The 17,710-nt window shown below is 56.8% G+C and overlaps 6 protein-coding genes across 6 annotated transcripts; 3 read left to right on the plus strand and 3 right to left on the minus strand.

Moving 5' to 3' along the window:
- The first annotated feature begins 516 nt into the window (after positions 1-516).
- Positions 517-4,184, plus strand: K437DRAFT_259272 (uncharacterized protein). Its single transcript, XM_013385400.1, has 3 exons — positions 517-2,925; positions 3,059-3,597; positions 3,713-4,184. The coding sequence occupies exons 1-3, from the start codon at positions 687-689 to the stop codon at positions 3,866-3,868; spliced, it is 2,934 nt and encodes a 977-aa protein (XP_013240854.1). The 5' UTR covers positions 517-686; the 3' UTR covers positions 3,869-4,184.
- A 119-nt stretch (positions 4,185-4,303) lies between these two features.
- On the plus strand, positions 4,304-6,099 carry K437DRAFT_259273 (FAD/NAD(P)-binding domain-containing protein). Its single transcript, XM_013385401.1, has one exon. The coding sequence runs from the start codon at positions 4,395-4,397 to the stop codon at positions 5,841-5,843; it is 1,449 nt and encodes a 482-aa protein (XP_013240855.1). The 5' UTR covers positions 4,304-4,394; the 3' UTR covers positions 5,844-6,099.
- A 206-nt stretch (positions 6,100-6,305) lies between these two features.
- On the minus strand, positions 6,306-7,521 carry K437DRAFT_270456 (uncharacterized protein; the record flags this gene model as incomplete). Its single annotated transcript, XM_013385402.1, has 3 exons — positions 6,306-6,701; positions 6,773-6,933; positions 6,999-7,521. 3 exons carry the CDS (start codon positions 7,519-7,521, stop codon positions 6,306-6,308), a joined length of 1,080 nt encoding a protein of 359 aa, XP_013240856.1.
- Positions 7,522-8,046: 525 nt separating this feature from the next.
- Positions 8,047-9,643, plus strand: K437DRAFT_296251 (malate dehydrogenase). Its single transcript, XM_013385403.1, has 2 exons — positions 8,047-8,468; positions 8,546-9,643. Exons 1-2 carry the CDS (start codon positions 8,174-8,176, stop codon positions 9,367-9,369), a joined length of 1,119 nt encoding a protein of 372 aa, XP_013240857.1. The 5' UTR covers positions 8,047-8,173; the 3' UTR covers positions 9,370-9,643.
- K437DRAFT_264711 (uncharacterized protein) lies at positions 9,633-11,960 on the minus strand (the record flags this gene model as incomplete). Its single annotated transcript, XM_013385404.1, has 3 exons — positions 9,633-9,645; positions 9,674-10,957; positions 11,026-11,960. The coding sequence occupies 3 exons, from the start codon at positions 11,958-11,960 to the stop codon at positions 9,633-9,635; spliced, it is 2,232 nt and encodes a 743-aa protein (XP_013240858.1).
- Positions 11,961-13,010: 1,050 nt separating this feature from the next.
- On the minus strand, positions 13,011-17,455 carry K437DRAFT_296253 (uncharacterized protein). Its single transcript, XM_013385405.1, has 4 exons — positions 16,443-17,455; positions 13,559-16,377; positions 13,393-13,479; positions 13,011-13,316 (listed from the first exon to the last, which is right to left on the minus strand). Exons 1-4 carry the CDS (start codon positions 17,139-17,141, stop codon positions 13,157-13,159), a joined length of 3,765 nt encoding a protein of 1,254 aa, XP_013240859.1. The 5' UTR covers positions 17,142-17,455; the 3' UTR covers positions 13,011-13,156.
- Positions 17,456-17,710: the final 255 nt, after the last annotated feature.

Below are 17,710 nucleotides of genomic sequence, written 5' to 3' on the forward strand. Positions count from 1 at the left end.
CTGCACTTTCGTCTTTGGCTTGCTTGTCTTTCCGGACTTCAGCGAAGCTTCACTCTGGCCACCATCTGTGCTCAGACTGTGGCAAGGACCTGAGCCAGCAGAACAAACAATTGAACACCGAGGTGGGAAATGGACAAGGAGGGGAATATGGAAAGTTCATGCACAATCTATACCATGGGGTCCGGTTTCTCGGCCGTGAGTAAAGCTGTAATGCTTAGGGTTACGTCGGGGAAGCGCCGTCCGTGTCAAACCTGGTGAATTTCAGCGAAACGGGGATTTTCCAGCGGAATTCACCGTGTACATGCGTATCGCGTTATCAGGTTCGCAAGCAAATCAACGGCGCGTGTTATCTGGACGGGCGGCGGGAGAAGACTGATGCAGTGCCTGGGAGTCATCACGCGACCCGCGTCAGCCACACCAGTCGATGACTAGGTTGAGCAATAAATAGAGACGTGGTCGTCGTCACCCTCCCACCGCCTTCTCCTCGGAGTCATTATCATCGCCAGACTCAACTCGATCTCCTCTTTCTCGTCGTCTCGCTCCCCACGCATCCATCGCCGACGTCGTGGTCGGCCTTGGCCTCGCCTGCGGCCCGCCAGCTGGCCTTGCTCACTCCCATTCATTCCCCCGCCGACCTCCCTGGTCCCTGCCGTTGACGCACCACAGCATCCCCGTCTCGAGGCACCATGCTTCCTACCCAGGCCAGCAACTGGTCCGCCCTTCTGCAGCAACTCCTCCTCCTCTCCACCGCCGCCGCCAGCTTTGGCTCTGGCGCCTATGCCTTCCACGGTGGACTCGCCTCCGCGGCGTCCAGCAGCAGCGGCTCGCGCATAGTCGCGCAGGACGTCGCGGCGCACAAGGCCGCCGGCTATCGCAAGACGCTCGGTTACGGCCCTCAGCACCCTTCTGCCCTGCACGAACCCGGAAACAAGGCATCGGACAGCCTGTATACTACCTTTGCCACGGCCAGCAGCGGCGTGCATGCTGACCTCAAGGACGGCGCATCAGCCGCGTCTCGCTTGCTCAACTCGCTCAACGACGAGCTCGCGAGCTACGCGCAGCTCGCCAGCAACACCCCTCCGTTGTCTCGTCACCCTTCACTCTCCGAACGCGTGCAGCAGTCTGCACAGTGGCTACTCCTCTCCCTGACACCTTCCGATGCACCCCCACTCCTCTCGCCCGCACTATCGGCCGCTCGGCAGGTCGAGTGGCGCATCCGTGAGGACTCTTACGTCGACACCTCATCGGGCATCTCGCACGTCTACGCGCGCGCCATCGTCACGCCCGAAAACCGTGAGATTGTCAATGCAGACGTCAACATCAACATCGCTCCCGACGGCAAGATCCTCAGCTACGGCAACTCGCTGTACGTCGATGCCATTGACAATACCGTGCGCTTTGCCGCTGCCACCTCCAGCGACGCGTCGCATGACTTCACCATGAACCTCGATCAGGATGGCATGGGGAAGGCCAAGCTGGTCGACCCACGCTTGGCTCTCGCCCACTTCCTCGCCGAGGCATCGCCATTTGGCTCGTACGCCGTTGACCTCGACGCACGCGCTGAAGCATACGCGGCGGCCATGCGCACGCGGTCACCGCGCAAGGATGACAGCAGCGGCAAGACCGACACGTACACGATCACCAGCGCACCGCTGACCATGGACCCCGTCTACGCCAAGCTTGCTTACCTTCAGGTCCCGGCCGACGATGGAATCGGCATGGAGCTCCAGCTGGTTTGGAAGATGGAAGTGCCCATGCGCGACAACAGCTATGAGGCCTGTTTGCTTGCTACGATGGCCGCGCCGGGCGAAGCGTCGGTCAAAGATTACGACAGCCAGCTCGGACGCGGCAGGACGCTGAGCGTCGTCGACTGGGTGCAGAGCATGCCTGCTGCGCACCGCACCGTCCAGCTCGAAGCCAAACGTGACTTGACTGCCCTCACATGGACGCACCTGCAAGAAACCTCCGCCAGCATCGGAAACAAGGCCGCGAACGGCATGCAAGCGCTGGAGCAGAATATTGCCGCGCTACTTGAACAGGGCGGCGTCTACTTGGAGCAAGACGCTGATAGCGTAGACGCCGACCCGCTTTCGAAACCTCCAGTTTCCATCACCGAACAAGTCGACGACCACGTCAATGGTGACGAACTCGCGTTGCAGGACTTCCCGCGTGACCCAATGCTCAAGGTGTTCAAGTGGGGCTTCAACGACCCGACCGACGGCGTGCGCTCGATCGAGAACGGTGTGCGCCCGCACTCGCCCGCCAGCCCGCTCGGTTGGCACCGCACGCTCCTCCGCAGCGACCCATTCGCTAACAGCGATGGCGACAGTCATTCAGCGCGGCACGGTAAAGGGCATGGAGGACGCACGCAGCCGAGGCACGAGGACGGCAAGTACGTCGTGTACAAGGACACGCGCGGGAACAACGTTCTCGCCAGCGCCGATCCGGTCGGCGCGGGCGACTGGGAGGGTGCAAAGCGGCCAATCGCCAAGCGTATCTCATCGAGCAGAAGTGGTTCTTCCAAGGATGAGGGCGACGACGAGTGGATCTTCGATTTCCCCTTCCCCTGGCGAGCGTACGACAAGAATCATACCGAGCTGGATCCGAGCGTATACAGTGATGCGAGCACGACACAATTGTTCTACCTGTGCAACAAGTACCACGACTTCCTCTGGGGCTATGGTTTTGACGAGCTCTCCGGCAACTTCCAGGCAGATAACTTTGGTCGCGGCGGCGCAGGCAACGACCCCGTCATCGCTTTCTCGCAGGATGGCGCCGGCATGAACAACGCAGACTTTATGACGCCCCCGGATGGTCGCAAGCCGCGCATGCGCATGTACAAGTGGAGCAGCACGCCGCAGCGCGACGGCGACTTTGAAGAGGGCATCGTCATCCACGAATACTCACACGGTCTCTCGACGCGATGTGAGTGGCAAAACGCGATCACATGAACTTTGGGAGCATGCTGGTATGCATGTGATCAAACTTACCCGTACACTCTGCTTAACCCCTACTGCCTCTCTCCCCCTCCCCCCTTAACTTTCACTCGCTCCACAAGTGACCGGTGGCCCAGCGAACAGCGGCTGCTTGGGATGGGGTGAGGCCGGTGGCTTTGGCGAGGGCCAGGGTGACGCATTTGCGACTATCATCCGCCGCAAGCACGCGAAGGCACATGACTGGACTATGGGCGAGTGGGCCTCGCACACCAAAGGCGGCATCCGCAAGTACCCGTACAGCACCAACATGACTGTCGACAAGGAGCTCTACTCGGACCTCGACAAGCCCGGCTACGGCTTCTCCGTGCACGCCATCGGCGAGGTCTGGGCCGGCATGGTCAACGAGCTGGTCGAGGGCCTGATCCTCAAGCACGGCTTCACGCCAGACCTGTTTGTCCCGCTGCCCAACGCGACGCAGGCCGATGCCGATGCGTTCTTCCTGCGCGAGGACGAGACGCCCAAGCAGCGCACGAGCACCCGCCGCATCCCCAGGCACGGCAACTCGCTCGCCGTCCAGCTCCTCATGGATGGCATGAAGCTGCAGCCTTGCAGGCCTGGTTTCCACGACATGCGCGACGCCATCTTGCAGGCTGACGAAAATGTGAGTTGCTGCTGCTGCGCCTTATAGGGTCGGATGCGGTGTGCGGCAGGGGTCGGACGCGTGGTCAAGGATACTGTGCTGATCATCACATTTTTTTTTGTTACACCCATTATAGCTCACCAACGGGAACAATACTTGCGTCATCTGGACCGCCTTTGCCAAACGGGGCCTCGGCACGGACAGCAAGATCGAGCTACAAACACCGTGGGGCGGCGGGGTCCGTACAGACGGGTTCAAGATTCCCAAGAAGTGTCAGGCGGCCCAGCATTGATGGCTGATTGCCTGGTTCATCGGAGTACGCCCTTACCGCCTCGAATTGAGCTAATTCCGCTCCCCGTTGCCTTCGTGGGTCCTAAACACCACCATCCGCAGCTTCATGCCTTTCCGACCAAGAGACTCCAATGTTTTCGTTACGACCGTGATCCCGTTCCGTTGTTTTGTCTGCGACATTCCTAGTACCAATTCTCTCAATCAATATCAGCACCTCCAGCAATGATCGCGCATCGAAGATCCTGGCTATCTCATATCGGTACTTGTATCATAAAGGCTCGTCAGACGTACCAATACATACATACTTGAATGTTGAAGGAAGCCATCCTGTCACACCATGCAACCAGCGGAATTGTGCAAGTCGACTTCGTCTCACAAAATTGTTTGGCCCCGCGCTCCTGACGCCGTGCACGCTCCGTTTCGATACATCCAACGACTTGATTGAATCATCGGCTCCACAGCCAGCCGATCTGGCCATTGTTCGGCTAAACATTATCAGAAGGATCGGTTCGCATCTATCTGTCGACATGCAGCCACTTCGTGTGCTGATCATTGGGGGTGGCGTGGGCGGAGCAAGCCTTGCGCACGGGCTCCAACGGTCCGGAGCCCCAGTCGACGTCAAGGTATTCGAGCGCGAAGAGCACCCTCATTCTGGGCTGCACGGGTATCGAGTGGGCATCAGCCCGCAAGGTGCCCATGCACTGCAGCAGCTTCTCCCGGAGGACCTGTTCAAAATGTTTCTGCATACGTCGGCGCTTCCACCGAAGCACTTCGTAATGCTCGACCAGCATCTGGACCGATTGCTTGCAATGAACATAAGCTCAGTTCCAGAGGACTCAGTAAAGAAGCATGACGCACAACTGCCGGTTGATCAAGAGCATAGCGTGTCGCGCATGAACTTGCGACAGGTCCTCTTCACCGGCCTCGGTGATTCGTTGCTGCTCAACAAGCAATTCGTCCGGTACGAGCTGCACGACGGTGGTAATTGCACAGTGACAGCTCATTTCGCTGATGGCACTAGCTATGACGGTGACATACTGATCGGTGCAGACGGCTCAAGGTCATCAGTGCGGAAGCAACTGCTGCCTGACGAGAAAGTCTTCGAGACGGGCATAATCGCGCTGGCAGCCAAGTTCCCGTTATCTGTCCTTTCCGACAAGGGAAAGAGCAATGCACCGGATCTGCCGGAAGAGTGTCAGCGTGCAGTGACCATTCTAGTCGGCAAAAATGGCGTGGGCGGCAGCCTCCACTCCATGGCCTTTCGGGACGCATCCCAACTCGACGCAGCTGAGCGCGACAACTTTAAGGACCTGCTGGATCGGTGTGAACCGTCCATGCAAAGCTGGGCGCATTGGGCGTTATGGGGATCGGAAGACAAGTTTCAAGCGGATATTGACCAGCGCAAAGGGAAAGGCGTGATGGACGCTGCAAAGGACCTGATAAAGCAACAAGGATGGTCCGAAGGCATGCTGCGCCTGATCGAGCTCTCTGACCCGTCCTCCGCTTTCTCAATTCGCATCAAAACGAGCGAGCCGCGCAAGGCAGGCTGGGAACCATCTGATCACGGCGTGGCGTTGCTTGGTGACGCGGTACACACCATGGCGCCAGGGAAGGGCATCGGCGCCAATACGGCGCTCAAGGACGCGTTGCAGCTGTGCAACAAGCTTGTCGCTCTCTCGTCCGAGCTCAAGTGCGATATCGACACGCCGGTCGTCGGGCCCGAGCGACGCAAGCTTGTCAAGGCGGCAATCGGTGCGTATGAGGAAGAAATGCGAGGATACGCCTATCCCGCGGTCATTGCTTCGCGCTCGAGGATGGACGCTAGAGGGTGGGAGCATCATTACCCGCTCTACTCGGCCATTCTGTACTGGTGCATGTGCACCCTTCTTAGGCTCGTTGATCGCTCGTCCGGATTCAAGGAGCTCATGCGCAGGCAGATGATCAAGGGGAGGGCACGAGAAGAGGCGTCGGAATGAATTCATCGAAGGCAGATATCTGGTGAGAGGTGACACAGCTTGGGACTTTATGACCTGTATGTCCAAGGCCCGAAACAGCCGATCAACGGGGCTTCCTTACGTCCTGCCGTCTAACGTGCCTAAATGTGTGGAATCTATTCGAATATCCATGCTCGATTCGATGGCGTGCGTTTGCTTCACTCCCACCGCGTGATCGATGTTTAAGTCGAACAGAGCTTCCCTCGCTTGGATAACTGTACAGCGCTGCGGACGGGGGATGATTTCTGGTGTAAGCTACATCACCAAATTGTCGAATATTGAGTTCTTGCATTTTCGTGCGCTGTATCGTACACCTACCACATATCCCCCTCAAATAGACTGCGACACACCCTTGTCCAAAGGGAACGGTCGCATGGTTTCCGATCATGATAGGCAATATACTTCACAGAAACCGGGAGCAGGCATCACCATTAGCAATTACATTCACGATATGCGCTGTAGCCACAACTCCACATTGTGCTTCCCATCTTCCGTATTTGACACAAGCTGTGCTTGCCGCGGTGCTTTTGCCCCTACTTTTACCTGAACACTCGCGACCTGCTTCCACTCTTCCACATGTTTGCGTTCGTCATCTGAGCTTTGCGTCTTTCCTTGGCCCTCGTACCGATCCTGATCCTGAATGCTTCTGTCTATTCGCTGTGTCCGCATCGTCGCACAGAGCGTGTCGCCGACGTAAAATGGCCCAGGGCTGGCGGGAGAGCCAGTCATGATGATATCACCGGGTACGAGCGTCATAATGCTAGATGCATATGCTACGAGCTCGGCGATGCTGTACACCATAGACGATGTGTTGCCACTTATGACTGTCTTGTCGTTCAGCTGTGTACACAAGACAAGAGGCGCGTCAGCGAGTTTGCATGAAAAGGATCTGTGGCACTTCGACAACATACCTTTAGGCTGAGCTCCACATTTGCCGGGTCCGGAACGTCATCCAGCGGCACAAATCCGCTGAGCGGCGCGAAGCCGTCAATCGCTTTCGAGGTGGTCCATGGTAGCCCTCGTTGCTTGGCATCATCCAATACTTCTTTTAGGGCAAGTTCAATTCCAAGCACTGCGAGCTTAATATAATTCAGCTACTCCACTTTCTCTTCTCATTTCAAAAGAGTTGAGTCTCACCGTATCCCGCTATGCAATCACTCGCTTGTGAAACAGTAACATCTTTTGTCTGCTTTCCAATGACAGCACACAGCTCGACCTCATACCATCCCATACAAATTTTGTCCGGGTCGCGCGGACACGACGGGAGTAATGCTTTCCCACCGTTTACTATCGCAGAGGTTGGAGGCATGAGGAACAGCAGCGGCTCAGGGCGCGCCTTAGGCCGCTTGGCATCCGGGAAGTTGTAGTCGTAGCTGCGGCCGATGCAAATGAGCTTGCTCGGCGGCGGCGGTACTAGTTGTGATTGCCCGAGTACGGGAGTATAGATGACGGCACTGCCTCTAGATGAGTCCCCTTTTATTATACAACCATCCAGCGAGGAGTCTGTATCGGTGACACGCCCTAACGACGATGAGGATGAGGGTTCATTCAACGCGCCCGCTTCCTTGTGTCGAGGCTGATATCGCGCCTGTCGCTCCTCATGTTTAGCCCCGATGGTATCCCATGTCTTGGCGATGCGCTTGACTTCTGGAAGAATCATTGTCTGTCAAGTGCGTGAGGACGTAGTCTAAAGATTGAGATGTTCCCAAGACCGGAACCGAGGGCAGTGAGTGTTCGGGAGCGTCCCTTCAGCGTCGGGCGTTCCGAAGATGTGAGGTTTGGGAGCACCCAACAGAAGAGCGAGTCGACCCTGGTTGGATCCGCTCTGGCGCACGGGCTATCAGCAGAGAGACATTCGACTCGCCATTATTCACTAACCCTGGTTTGGCCCATGTACATGGTGCATACCACGCTGGATGCAAAAACGTCTGTGTTCGAGATGTTGATTCGGCGAAGATGAGAAATGATTGTGCGTGAGTTCAGTCAGTAACTGTGTGACTACATGCTGCACATCGGGGAAAGCCAAAGTAGGGTTATGCGCACGCTATCTAATCGATCTTATCCCATCTCGGCCCGTAGGCCGGCCGATGACCGGTCCGAAGTCCATAAGGCAGATGTTTGCCCTTCGGGACGCCCCCAACACGCTGACGATCCTTGGGGAAGGAGCATACATTTCCTTGAATCTCAAGCTGTGAAGGCGTCTCAAGCAAGATTGCGCTCTGGATACAGTGAAGGCTTTCGAGTGCAGACAGCTGCTTCCAACCTTGGGCCAACTGTCACACCCCCTCCAGCAGCTCACACGGCGCCGCATCATGTCGACCCCAACATGCACCGCTTTAGCGGCATCGGAGAAGTTTGTTCACATCTCGCACGCCGAAGCGCTTCGCTTCGTGACAGAGATCCTGCGCGGCAACGGCGTATCCGCAGACGACGCGGCCGTCGTGGCCGAATCTCTAGTTGATGCGGACCTGCGCGGCGTTGACACGCACGGCGCCAACCGCATACCGTCGTACATGGAGCGAGTGCGGAAGGGCGTGCTCGATCCAAAAGCGCAGATGCAGCTGACTCAGATCACGCCAGTTGTAGGACAACTGGATGCGAAAAACGGCGAGTGCCCATCGCCACTCAGAGCACCCATTTAAGCAACGTATGAATTTCGCTGAACAAACTTATTTCGCTTCCAGGTTTTGGAAGCGTGGCAGCAATGAAAGCGATGGACTTCTGCATTTCCGCCGCCCAGACGTTCGGCATCAGTATGTGCTCCGTCAAGCACTCGAACCACTTTGGCATGTCCGCCGCTTACGTCCTGCGGGCATGCGAAGCCGGAATGCTCAGCCTCGTCTTCACCAACTCCTCGCCTGCTTTGCCCGTTTTCGGTGGCACGGAGAAGCTGATGGGCGTCTCGCCAATTGCATGCGGTGCGCCGTCTAGCAGCGGCGGGACAGATCCACAAAATGGGTGCGCACCGCACTTTGTGCTTGACATGGCACCAAGCATTGCGGCGCGTGGTAAGATATATAAGGCGAAACGGCGCGGAGAGAAGATCCCGCTGGACTGGGCGCTCGACGCGCACGGCAACGCGACGGACGATCCGGCCGCCGCACTTGAAGGCGTCATGCTGCCAATGGGCGGCCCCAAGGGCAGCGCGCTCGCGATAATGATGGATATCTTCAGCGGTGTCCTGTCCGGCTCTGCCTTTGCAGGCGGAGTTACTAATCCGTACCACCCGACCAAGCCGGCGGACGTGGGCCACTTCATCATGGCTATCAAGCCGGATCTCTTCGTCAGCGCAGACGAGTTCCGGCAGCGCATGCAGACGCTTTACGATCGCGTGACAGGCTCGACTAGAAGACCTGGCGTCGATCGGATCTTCTTCCCTGGTGAAATTGAAATCGTTACGGCACAGAAGCGCAGGAGGGAAGGGATCCCATGGGTACAAGCCGAGATTGAGGGGCTCAATGAGGAGGCGCGCAAGGTGGGCGTTAAGGAGCTGGTACCAATACAATAATACAGAAAGCAATGGAAATGCAAACTCTGGATACCCCAGAGCATTGCTGTAGCCCCCTTTTCAGCTCAATGGCTTGCCATTGAACACGACCGTGCCCCTCGGTGCATTTGGCGTCACCGGCGAAGCGCCCTTCTCATTTTGCACTTTCTTCACCGCATCCCTTACAGGCACTTCAGCTAACAGCTTCTTCCCATCCACTTTGATTTCGATCGCTTTTCCTTTGTCTCTGGTCTTGATCTGATCGCCATCAGCTCTAGATGACGCTAGTAATTCTCCCTTTTTACGTAAAAAATCGAGATTGGACTGGCCAGCGGCAGCAGCAGGCTGCACGTTCTCCTGTCGGCCAGAAACAGACGGCTTGCTACTGCTGCTCTTATTGCTCTTCATGCTCGATGTATCACCCATCGTTGTTGTAATCGCAGGCGCCCCACTACCGCTGCTCTTGCTCTTGCTCTTGCCTTTGCTCTTGTCCTTGTTCTTGTCCCGAAGAATGACAGAAGCCGCATCCCACTTGGCGTCCACGTAGCTACCCTCCATCAAGATCTCCTCCTTTTTCGCCTTGCTTTCCCTGCTCTCTGAGGGCACCAAGAATGAGTAGAGCGACATGAAATCCAACCGCGCAAAGTCAAAGGTGCGGATATTGGATGCCGCATCAGTGGCTTCATGGGACCTGTGACCAAGCATTTTGCTGCTGCTAAGGTGGCGAAGGATGCGCAGCGGTACCGCCACCGCAGAGGGCACGATGGCATTGCTTGACACTCCATCATATATATCAAGAGATAGGAGAGCGCCTTGCGTCTCGGCCAAATATGCGGCATCGTACGCCAACATTACCAACGCAGAACGAAAGCTCTTGACCGCTCTGGCAAGGTCCACTTTTCGAGACTTGCGCTTCTCTCGGCTAACATCAGACGTCTGCAGCTGATCCTTTGCAACTGCTGTGTCTTCCTCGTCGCTGTCAGCCCCTCTGCAACCAGTCTGCGCATCAGGAGACTTGGATGAAATAATGGAAGCGCTACCGGGAAAGTAGCCGCTGCTGATATGAATGAAGCTCTTCGCCCCTTCAAAAGCAGACGCAGCCATGTCTAACGCACTGTGACCCACGTTAGCCGTAGGAGTATCCTGCTTGGGAAGCAGTGCTTGGTATGCGCTCTCTTCAAGCTGAAGAAGATGCTTACCAGCTTCAATGCCTGAGCCGGCCCAGTACTCGCTTGGCTGAATGACAGCGCAAACGTCCCTGCTGCTGTAAGAGGGTTGGAACGGAAGCATTACGCCGAGGTAGGAGCTGAGTAGTTGAAGCAGCGCTGTTGCGTGTGACACGGCCCCATTGATATCGTCCAGGGCGAAACGATGTATGGAGTGCGGCTGCGGCAAGACGACGCCAAGGATAGTCCAATCGCTCGCTGTTGGGCTGATTGTAGTTCTTGACGTCTCCTTTCCCCGCAAAGTGTGTGCTGCTGCGGTAGCAAACGCCTGCTGAGCCCTCAGAGCGATCAGGCCAGAAACCCTACCTTCCTTGGCAAGCGTCCCAGCAGGAGGCTGGATGTTGAAGAGACCAAGAGTCTCGACGACGAGGAGCTTTCGCGTGCTGTCAAGCACAGCAGGCGGCGTATTAGCAAAAGATCAAAGTCCGCTCTATAATGTCAAAGGTCTCACACTGATAGGTCCGATGCGAGACGGTCCTGAATTGCGCGCAGCTCCTCAATCTTGTGCTTTACTCGCGCAACTCTTGCTAATATGCCTGGATACTCCCGGTTATCCATTTCATTCGAGCCAAGCTGGACTGGCCAAGCGCCCGGGCTCTTGGTCAATACATCATTGTGCTCTTGTTGCTGGAGCTCGAGCTGCTGCGCAGCAGCGAGATTCTGTCTGCGGTGTGCAAGCTCTCTCTTGCGGCGCTTGAGTGCTTGCTTGAGAGCCGAGACATCACTACTTGACTGGTTCGAATCATGCTTAAGCCGTTGCAGGCTATCCTGTAGCATCGACTGCCAGGCACGCGCGCTCCTGTAGATGTGGCCGACGGTGGTTACAGTATCCAAGCCGTCTCTTGGTGTGCTTGAGTCACCATCAGAGAAGGGATTTAGATGCGAAAAGTCATTGGCTGCTCTGCCGCCCTTATTGATATCGTTCATCAGATCAGCCACGCTGCTCGTTGGTCCGAGCAGCGCCTTAACTTTCCCTGCACCTTTGACCCTCTTCTCTCCAATCCTTCTGCGATCTTCAAGATGATCATCGATGCGCTTGGATAGACAGTCCTGACAGAACCAACCTTTGAGCTGCGACTGTTTGCAAAAGCGGCACTGTCCATCGAATGGGACGCGCTTCGCATGATGGCGAGCACGGTGGCGATGCGAGCCCGAGGGAGGCCGGATGAGATCAGGATGGGCTGCGCTGTAGCCCATCGCCGTCTTTCCCGGGCGCAAGCGTTCCTTTTCGCTGGGCGTTCTTGGGCTCCCGCTAGCCCTCATTGTACCGCTGCGAGGAACGCCTGCGCTGCGCAGATTGGACTTGATTGTAGGTGGTCCATAATTTTGAGCCGGCACTTTCCTGTTGGTGCTCGGTTGACCGCCCTCAGCAATCGTGTCGAGCATGATATCTAATCTACCATGATTCAAAGCGTCGCCCAATGGCATTCTTCAGTTGTTGTCGCACTCCAATCGGCGAGGCAGATAGCCTGATCTCACGGATCACATCGGCTCCGCAATATTGTCCAGACTTGCTCAAGCGCTTCCCCTTTCAGGCGATGATGCTTTGCTCCCATCGAGCTTTCACGATGGCTTGAGGAGTGTACGTTGCATCACTCGCAAGGCGTCCAACGCACACGAAGTGATCGACTGACGCAGCATACCTTGTAGCTTTAAGTTCCGTGCACGGTGCGGATCGAGATCGTGAGTTTGTGCCCTCGTGTGGGCGTGTGCCATAAGCGAAACTCATCGCAACTTTTGTCGGATGTGACCAATTTCAACTTACGAAGTCAGGCACCCTACTATAGCTACAACAACTTCATTTGTCTTCCATTTCGCAGCTTCATCTATTTGAAGGCCACGCTGTCTTCCGTGGCACATTCATGCACCGGATTGAGCACACGTTGTTCGCTGTGGTTAATGAGAACGCGAACAATATATGCTACTGCTGTGCAAAGTCTCTCTAACGACTTGCTGATGGGATTACGCAGGCAAGCAACCGAGTAGAGCGTTTGCTGCAGCTTAGGTATCTATTGCGTAGCTCGTACCGGGCAGACTTGAGCCCATCTCTCTGTTTGCCGCAAACGCAGTGAAGGAAGATGCCATCAGGATACGAATCGGCGTGGGTCACGACGTTGGTCACGTAGTCACGACATGAGCTTCATGCTGCCACCGGCGGCGAGGCATGTATCCCTATTCCAGTCTATTGCCTTTCCTCGCCGTAAATGCAGCCCTCGTTCTCGAAGAGACAGATCCCCGGGACTTCTCCTCTCAGAGGGAAGACCTTCGCAAGAAAAGATGCAGCATCCTTCACTGCTTTTTCACCGGCTGGCCAGGCCCCAGAGACTTGTAGTGATGATACTGTATAGCCTGGACTATGAAAAGCATGAAAGCATTTCCTTTTACGATGTTTGTTCCACGAAAAAAAGGAGAAACAGCGCTACGAAACGCGCAAGTGGACCAGGAGAAAGGGTGATGGATGTATTGCGAAATAAGTGAAAATGATGCGAGCATGGCAGCGAGTAAAAAGGATTGTACGGGTTGTTTGCATGATGCGATGAGAACGTAGTGATTAAGCAACGAATGTTGGGAGAAGCATCGCCTTAGCTCTCCTTGCCGGTATCTGCGACCTCCCTTCCCGTCGCCCCTCTCCAGATGCCATCCCTTTGGTCCACTTTACCGTAAATGTGTGTGCTCTGGCATCTCCGCAGTGCGTCCATCCATTCTGAGACGATCTGAGCAGAGTCTACCATGACGTTGCATCTGCGTGTAGGCAGAGACAGGAAGAGAGATTTGTCAGATAGAGCAAAGCCGACGTAACAGAGTTCGAGGCACTTACTCCTGACTGTGGAACCACGACTGGGTGTCCTGGTTCCCGGAACCGATGATGCCGACCTGCCCGTCGTAAGCAGCAAATTTGACATGACTACAAGCGAGCGTAGTAACGAACGTCAGTAGGTTGATTGCCAGCCGTTTATGCTGGGCTATCTTGGGTCGGCACGTACCAATTGCGCTGCTTCCGCACTGCATTCAGCGGCCGCGTCATGTCCTTGCCAGTGTACCAATATACTTCTAGGAACTTTTCGTTTCCCTTCCCCTCCTTGCGCAGTTGTCTGTAGAGCGCAGTGACAACCTGCTCGTTCGTGCCGCCCTGGAAAGGCATGCTCTCGCTCTTATCGTTGAATCCAAGATCGAGCCAAAGCTCGACACGCACGTGCCTTTTAACGCATGCCAGCACGGCCGCCTTGATCGGCGATGCGTTGAGCGTCGGGCTTTGAATAAACACGTGCTTCTGTGCGTACCGGAAGCCCGCAAGCCAAGCTGCGTCCTGAGGATTGCGGATGTCCGAGTGGCCCGGCGTGCCATGCGGTCGACGGTTGACCATCGCGATCGGTACCGGGGCATGAGGCTTATGGAAGATGTACGGCGCAAAACCGAGCAGATCGTCTCCGTCTTCTCCGCCATTCGCAAGGGCTGACAGGAGAGATGCGGGCCTTACATTGCGGTCCTTCCCAGCTTGCTGCAGCGCCTCGAGCGCGGCGGCAGTGATCTCCCCCTTGACCTTGGAATTGTTCGCAAAGTCCAGCGAAGCGGTGATCTTGTTCAGTCGCTCAGCAGCGCTCTGCTTCGACGTCGTCGACAGTGTGCGTTGATGCACTCTACGATAGCTTGTAGTGCCGGGCGCGTGCTCCTGCACATCATGTTCAAGATCTGAAGCGCCCGAGTCGTCTTGCTGGATGCCACAGCTGCTGTCGTTGCGCGAGGCGTTCGTGTCGCCTCGCTGCAGGCCAGGACGCAGAACGTCAATACCGAGCTGAGAGCGCGCGCTGCTGCTCTCAGCACCTTGTGGTAACGCTTTGAGACTAAGTTGCGATGTACTCGGCTGTGAGATGCCGAGAGCATGTCCATTCTCCACTTTTGCCTGCGCAGGACAGACATTGACGGTCGTCTCGCCATCTGACGTAGATGACGTGGGGGTATGCTGCTGTGTAGTTGCTGGAATCAGGGCGCCGCCATCCTCTTCGACGACACTAGTGGGAATATTGAGAGCCTTGATCTTGGCCTGGGCTGCTTCCCTTCTGGCCTTGCGTGCCTCAAATGCGACATTCCTGCTGGAACTCTCACCGAGGCCGAACACTTCCAGTGCACCTTCAGCCCAGCCAGGCGGTCGTATGCCCTCCTTGTTCATGAGCGCTTCGACTATATCGGCAAAGTGGCGACGCGAAGTTGGGCTCAGCGGCGCGTCCGCCGACCCGTGCCCTTGCGCATTCGAGTGTACCTGCTGCGCCTGATGCCAGTGGCCGAAGGAGAAAGAGCCAAAAGGAGAACGTGGTTGCGACAGACTTGAAAGGTTGAGGCCCTCAAAGCCCTTGAACCGCTCGCCAAGCACTTTTTGCGCCCAGAGTGCTCCAGCCCTGCGAGCGGTCTGGTGCTGATGCTCGTCCAAATGTTCTGCGTTCTCCCTGCTCGAGCCATCCTTTGAATGAGCTAGGCCTTGCACTTCTGCGGGCAGGGGTACCGCTGCTGACTCCTGTTGATCGCCATGGTCGGCAACGGCATCGGCGTGAGCCTGCTGCTGTTGTTGCGGATAAGACTGCTGTGATTGAGGCTGGTGTGCCTCCTTGCCTTCGCCGTCCGCGACGCCGCTGCGCCTGCGCATCATGACGCTGTCGACGACATCGCCAAGCGACTGCCGGCGCCCGTACAACCGCTCCTTCTCGTCCTCGGCCTCCTCGTCGTCCTTCTTGAGGCGCTGCCGTGCGTCACGCGCACGCTCGCGCAGCGCCGCTTTGCTCGCGGACAGATGCGCCAAGATCCTCTCGATCCCCTCATCCAAATCATTCACCGACTCGCGCAGGGCGTCATTCTGGCCGCCACTGCTGTTACCTTCCACACCATCTTGCCGCTGGCTGCTGCCATGCGGCTGCAGGTGGTGGATCGAGCTGGCTGGCGCGACGATAGGGGGCGGAAACACCTGCAATGCAGACGCTCCCTGCTGGAGGTTCGTGCATTGTGCAGCGACCGAGAACGTCCCGCCGACGTCCTGTACCTCTTCGGGGGGCGCATCGACACCGGCACCCGCGCCCTTCCTGCTCACGTCGGCCGCGTTGCCTACAGCACTGGCATCAGTGACGGCGAACGCCATGCTGCTCGGCGCGGCTGTCGCGGGCTCCGTGAGGCATGGCAACGGCGGGAGCATGGTGTTGCCCCAGCTGATGAGCGCGTGGTCGTAGATGCTATTGACGATGTCACCCTCGAGGCGGACACACGCCTCAAGGTTCGGGCGGTCTTGGATATTGTTGCTGTTGACGAGCGCGACGCGGCGGTCGACGAGCAGCAGCTTCGCGTGGAACGTGCCCATAAGCGGCCGATGGTAGTTGAGGATCTCCATGTGCAGATGCGGAATTTCCTGCGGCGTCGGCAATCCATTCTCGCGCCACATGTTTGGAGGAACCGCCTTACGTAGCCGGAACAAGTCGGCTAGTGTGCGCGGTCCGCGATCCCACATGACTTTCACAACGATCTGATGCCCGAATTCCCGAGTGGTCTTACTTATGCCCTTTTGCTTTCGCAGCGCCTCGCGGCGGCTGAGCTCACATAGAGCGTCAGCGATCGTATTGACGTTCTTGCCACCCTGCCAATAGTTCGTCATGATGATCACTTCGCGCTTGGCCGCGACGATGCAGTCGTAGTAGTGCCCGATGATATCCGGACCCGTGCTGAAGATAGACAGCGGCACGATTCCAGTCGTTGCAAGCAGTGCAGGAGATACGACGCCCGACATTTGGTTGCGTGGAAGTGGTAAGAGCGAGTCGGCGAGCATCTGCAGAGCAGTTAATGTCTGGTCAGTAGTCGAATGAGGGGCAAGATGTAGAGGAATTGACTCACCATTAGGTATAGCCTGCTCGGCGCGGGTTCACCTTGTACATCGGCGCCTTGGCTCCCACGAGTCTGCGTAGCGCCATTCGCCTCAGCTGCAGCCTCTTTCTCGCCGCCTTCAGCTTCCACCTCTGCGCCACGACTCCAGCGGTAGCCAAACCGAGCGCAAATGCTTTTCAGCTCCTCGTCATCCGGCTGTAGATTTCCGGGATGGATAGCGCCCTTGTGCCAGATCCAATTGGATCCGCGCCCTTCTTCGAGCTTGTGCTTGATCTTGACTCGCAGCACTCCGCGCACAAAGCTTGGAGGCAAGGGGAACAGGTACTTGCTTGCTTGAATGGCAGAGAGGGAGATTGAAGTGGAGGCGGGGGTCGAGGCAGATTTGGCAGCAGATTTGCTAAATAATACGCTGGATTGCGAGGATTTCGCTTTGCTTCCGCTTTCGACGCCGTGAAGTGGGCCTCCGTTTGTCAGCTTTTGCTCGCCTGGCGCTTGTGACGCTTCATCGTTTTGGAGCGGCTTGTCGTCGTGAGCTTGCGCAGTTTGGGTTTGCAACTCGGTTCCAGTTTTGGAGTCAAACGTGCTCAATGAGCACGCGAGTGCGCTTGTGATACTCGGCGCACGATTTTGCGGCGGTCGTGTGGAGGTGCACCATCCTGCCCGCGTTGCCTGGTCGCGCAGTTGGTGTTTCTTGCCAGGGGGCGACATTTGAGGTAGGTGTCTCCTTCCAGCTTTCACAAAGCTGTTATAGACGCCAGCTTCTGACGGGCTGCAACCTTGGTCGAATGCGAGTAGCAGGGTGCTAGGACAGGAGCAGGTCAGGTTGACGGAGGGCCGGAATTGCTCCACTACGCGGGTGCCGAGTCTGGCTGGGAGGTGAGGTGAGGTGAGATGGAGAAGATTGGCAGAGCAATGCCCAAGGTGCAGCAATCCCAGGCGTAGGAGGCTCCTACTCCCCTGCTGTTCAGGAGTGCAACCTTCGCGACGCACATGCAACCCCGGCCGGCTATCTAAGGTCTCGGCCCACGCTCGCTGATGATGGACGACGACGATATAGGTGTACACATGGCAGCCTGAGTGGCGGCCACCCCCCGGAGCGGAGCAACACGACGGACTCTCACAAGGCTGGCAACTAGCCTCTCTCGGCCGAGAGAATCGTAGATAGCTTCGGATGGCAGTCTTGTTGAGTGAGACGTCGGTTTTTGTCCTTTGTGTGGTTGGCCGTCCCCAGCGCATTGCAATGCAATCAATTGGCCCTTGTCTGGAATTAGTAATTC

This window comes from Tilletiaria anomala (genome assembly GCF_000711695.1).
Source record: "Tilletiaria anomala UBC 951 chromosome Unknown K437scaffold_112, whole genome shotgun sequence".
Lineage (NCBI taxonomy): Eukaryota > Fungi > Basidiomycota > Exobasidiomycetes > Georgefischeriales > Tilletiariaceae > Tilletiaria > Tilletiaria anomala.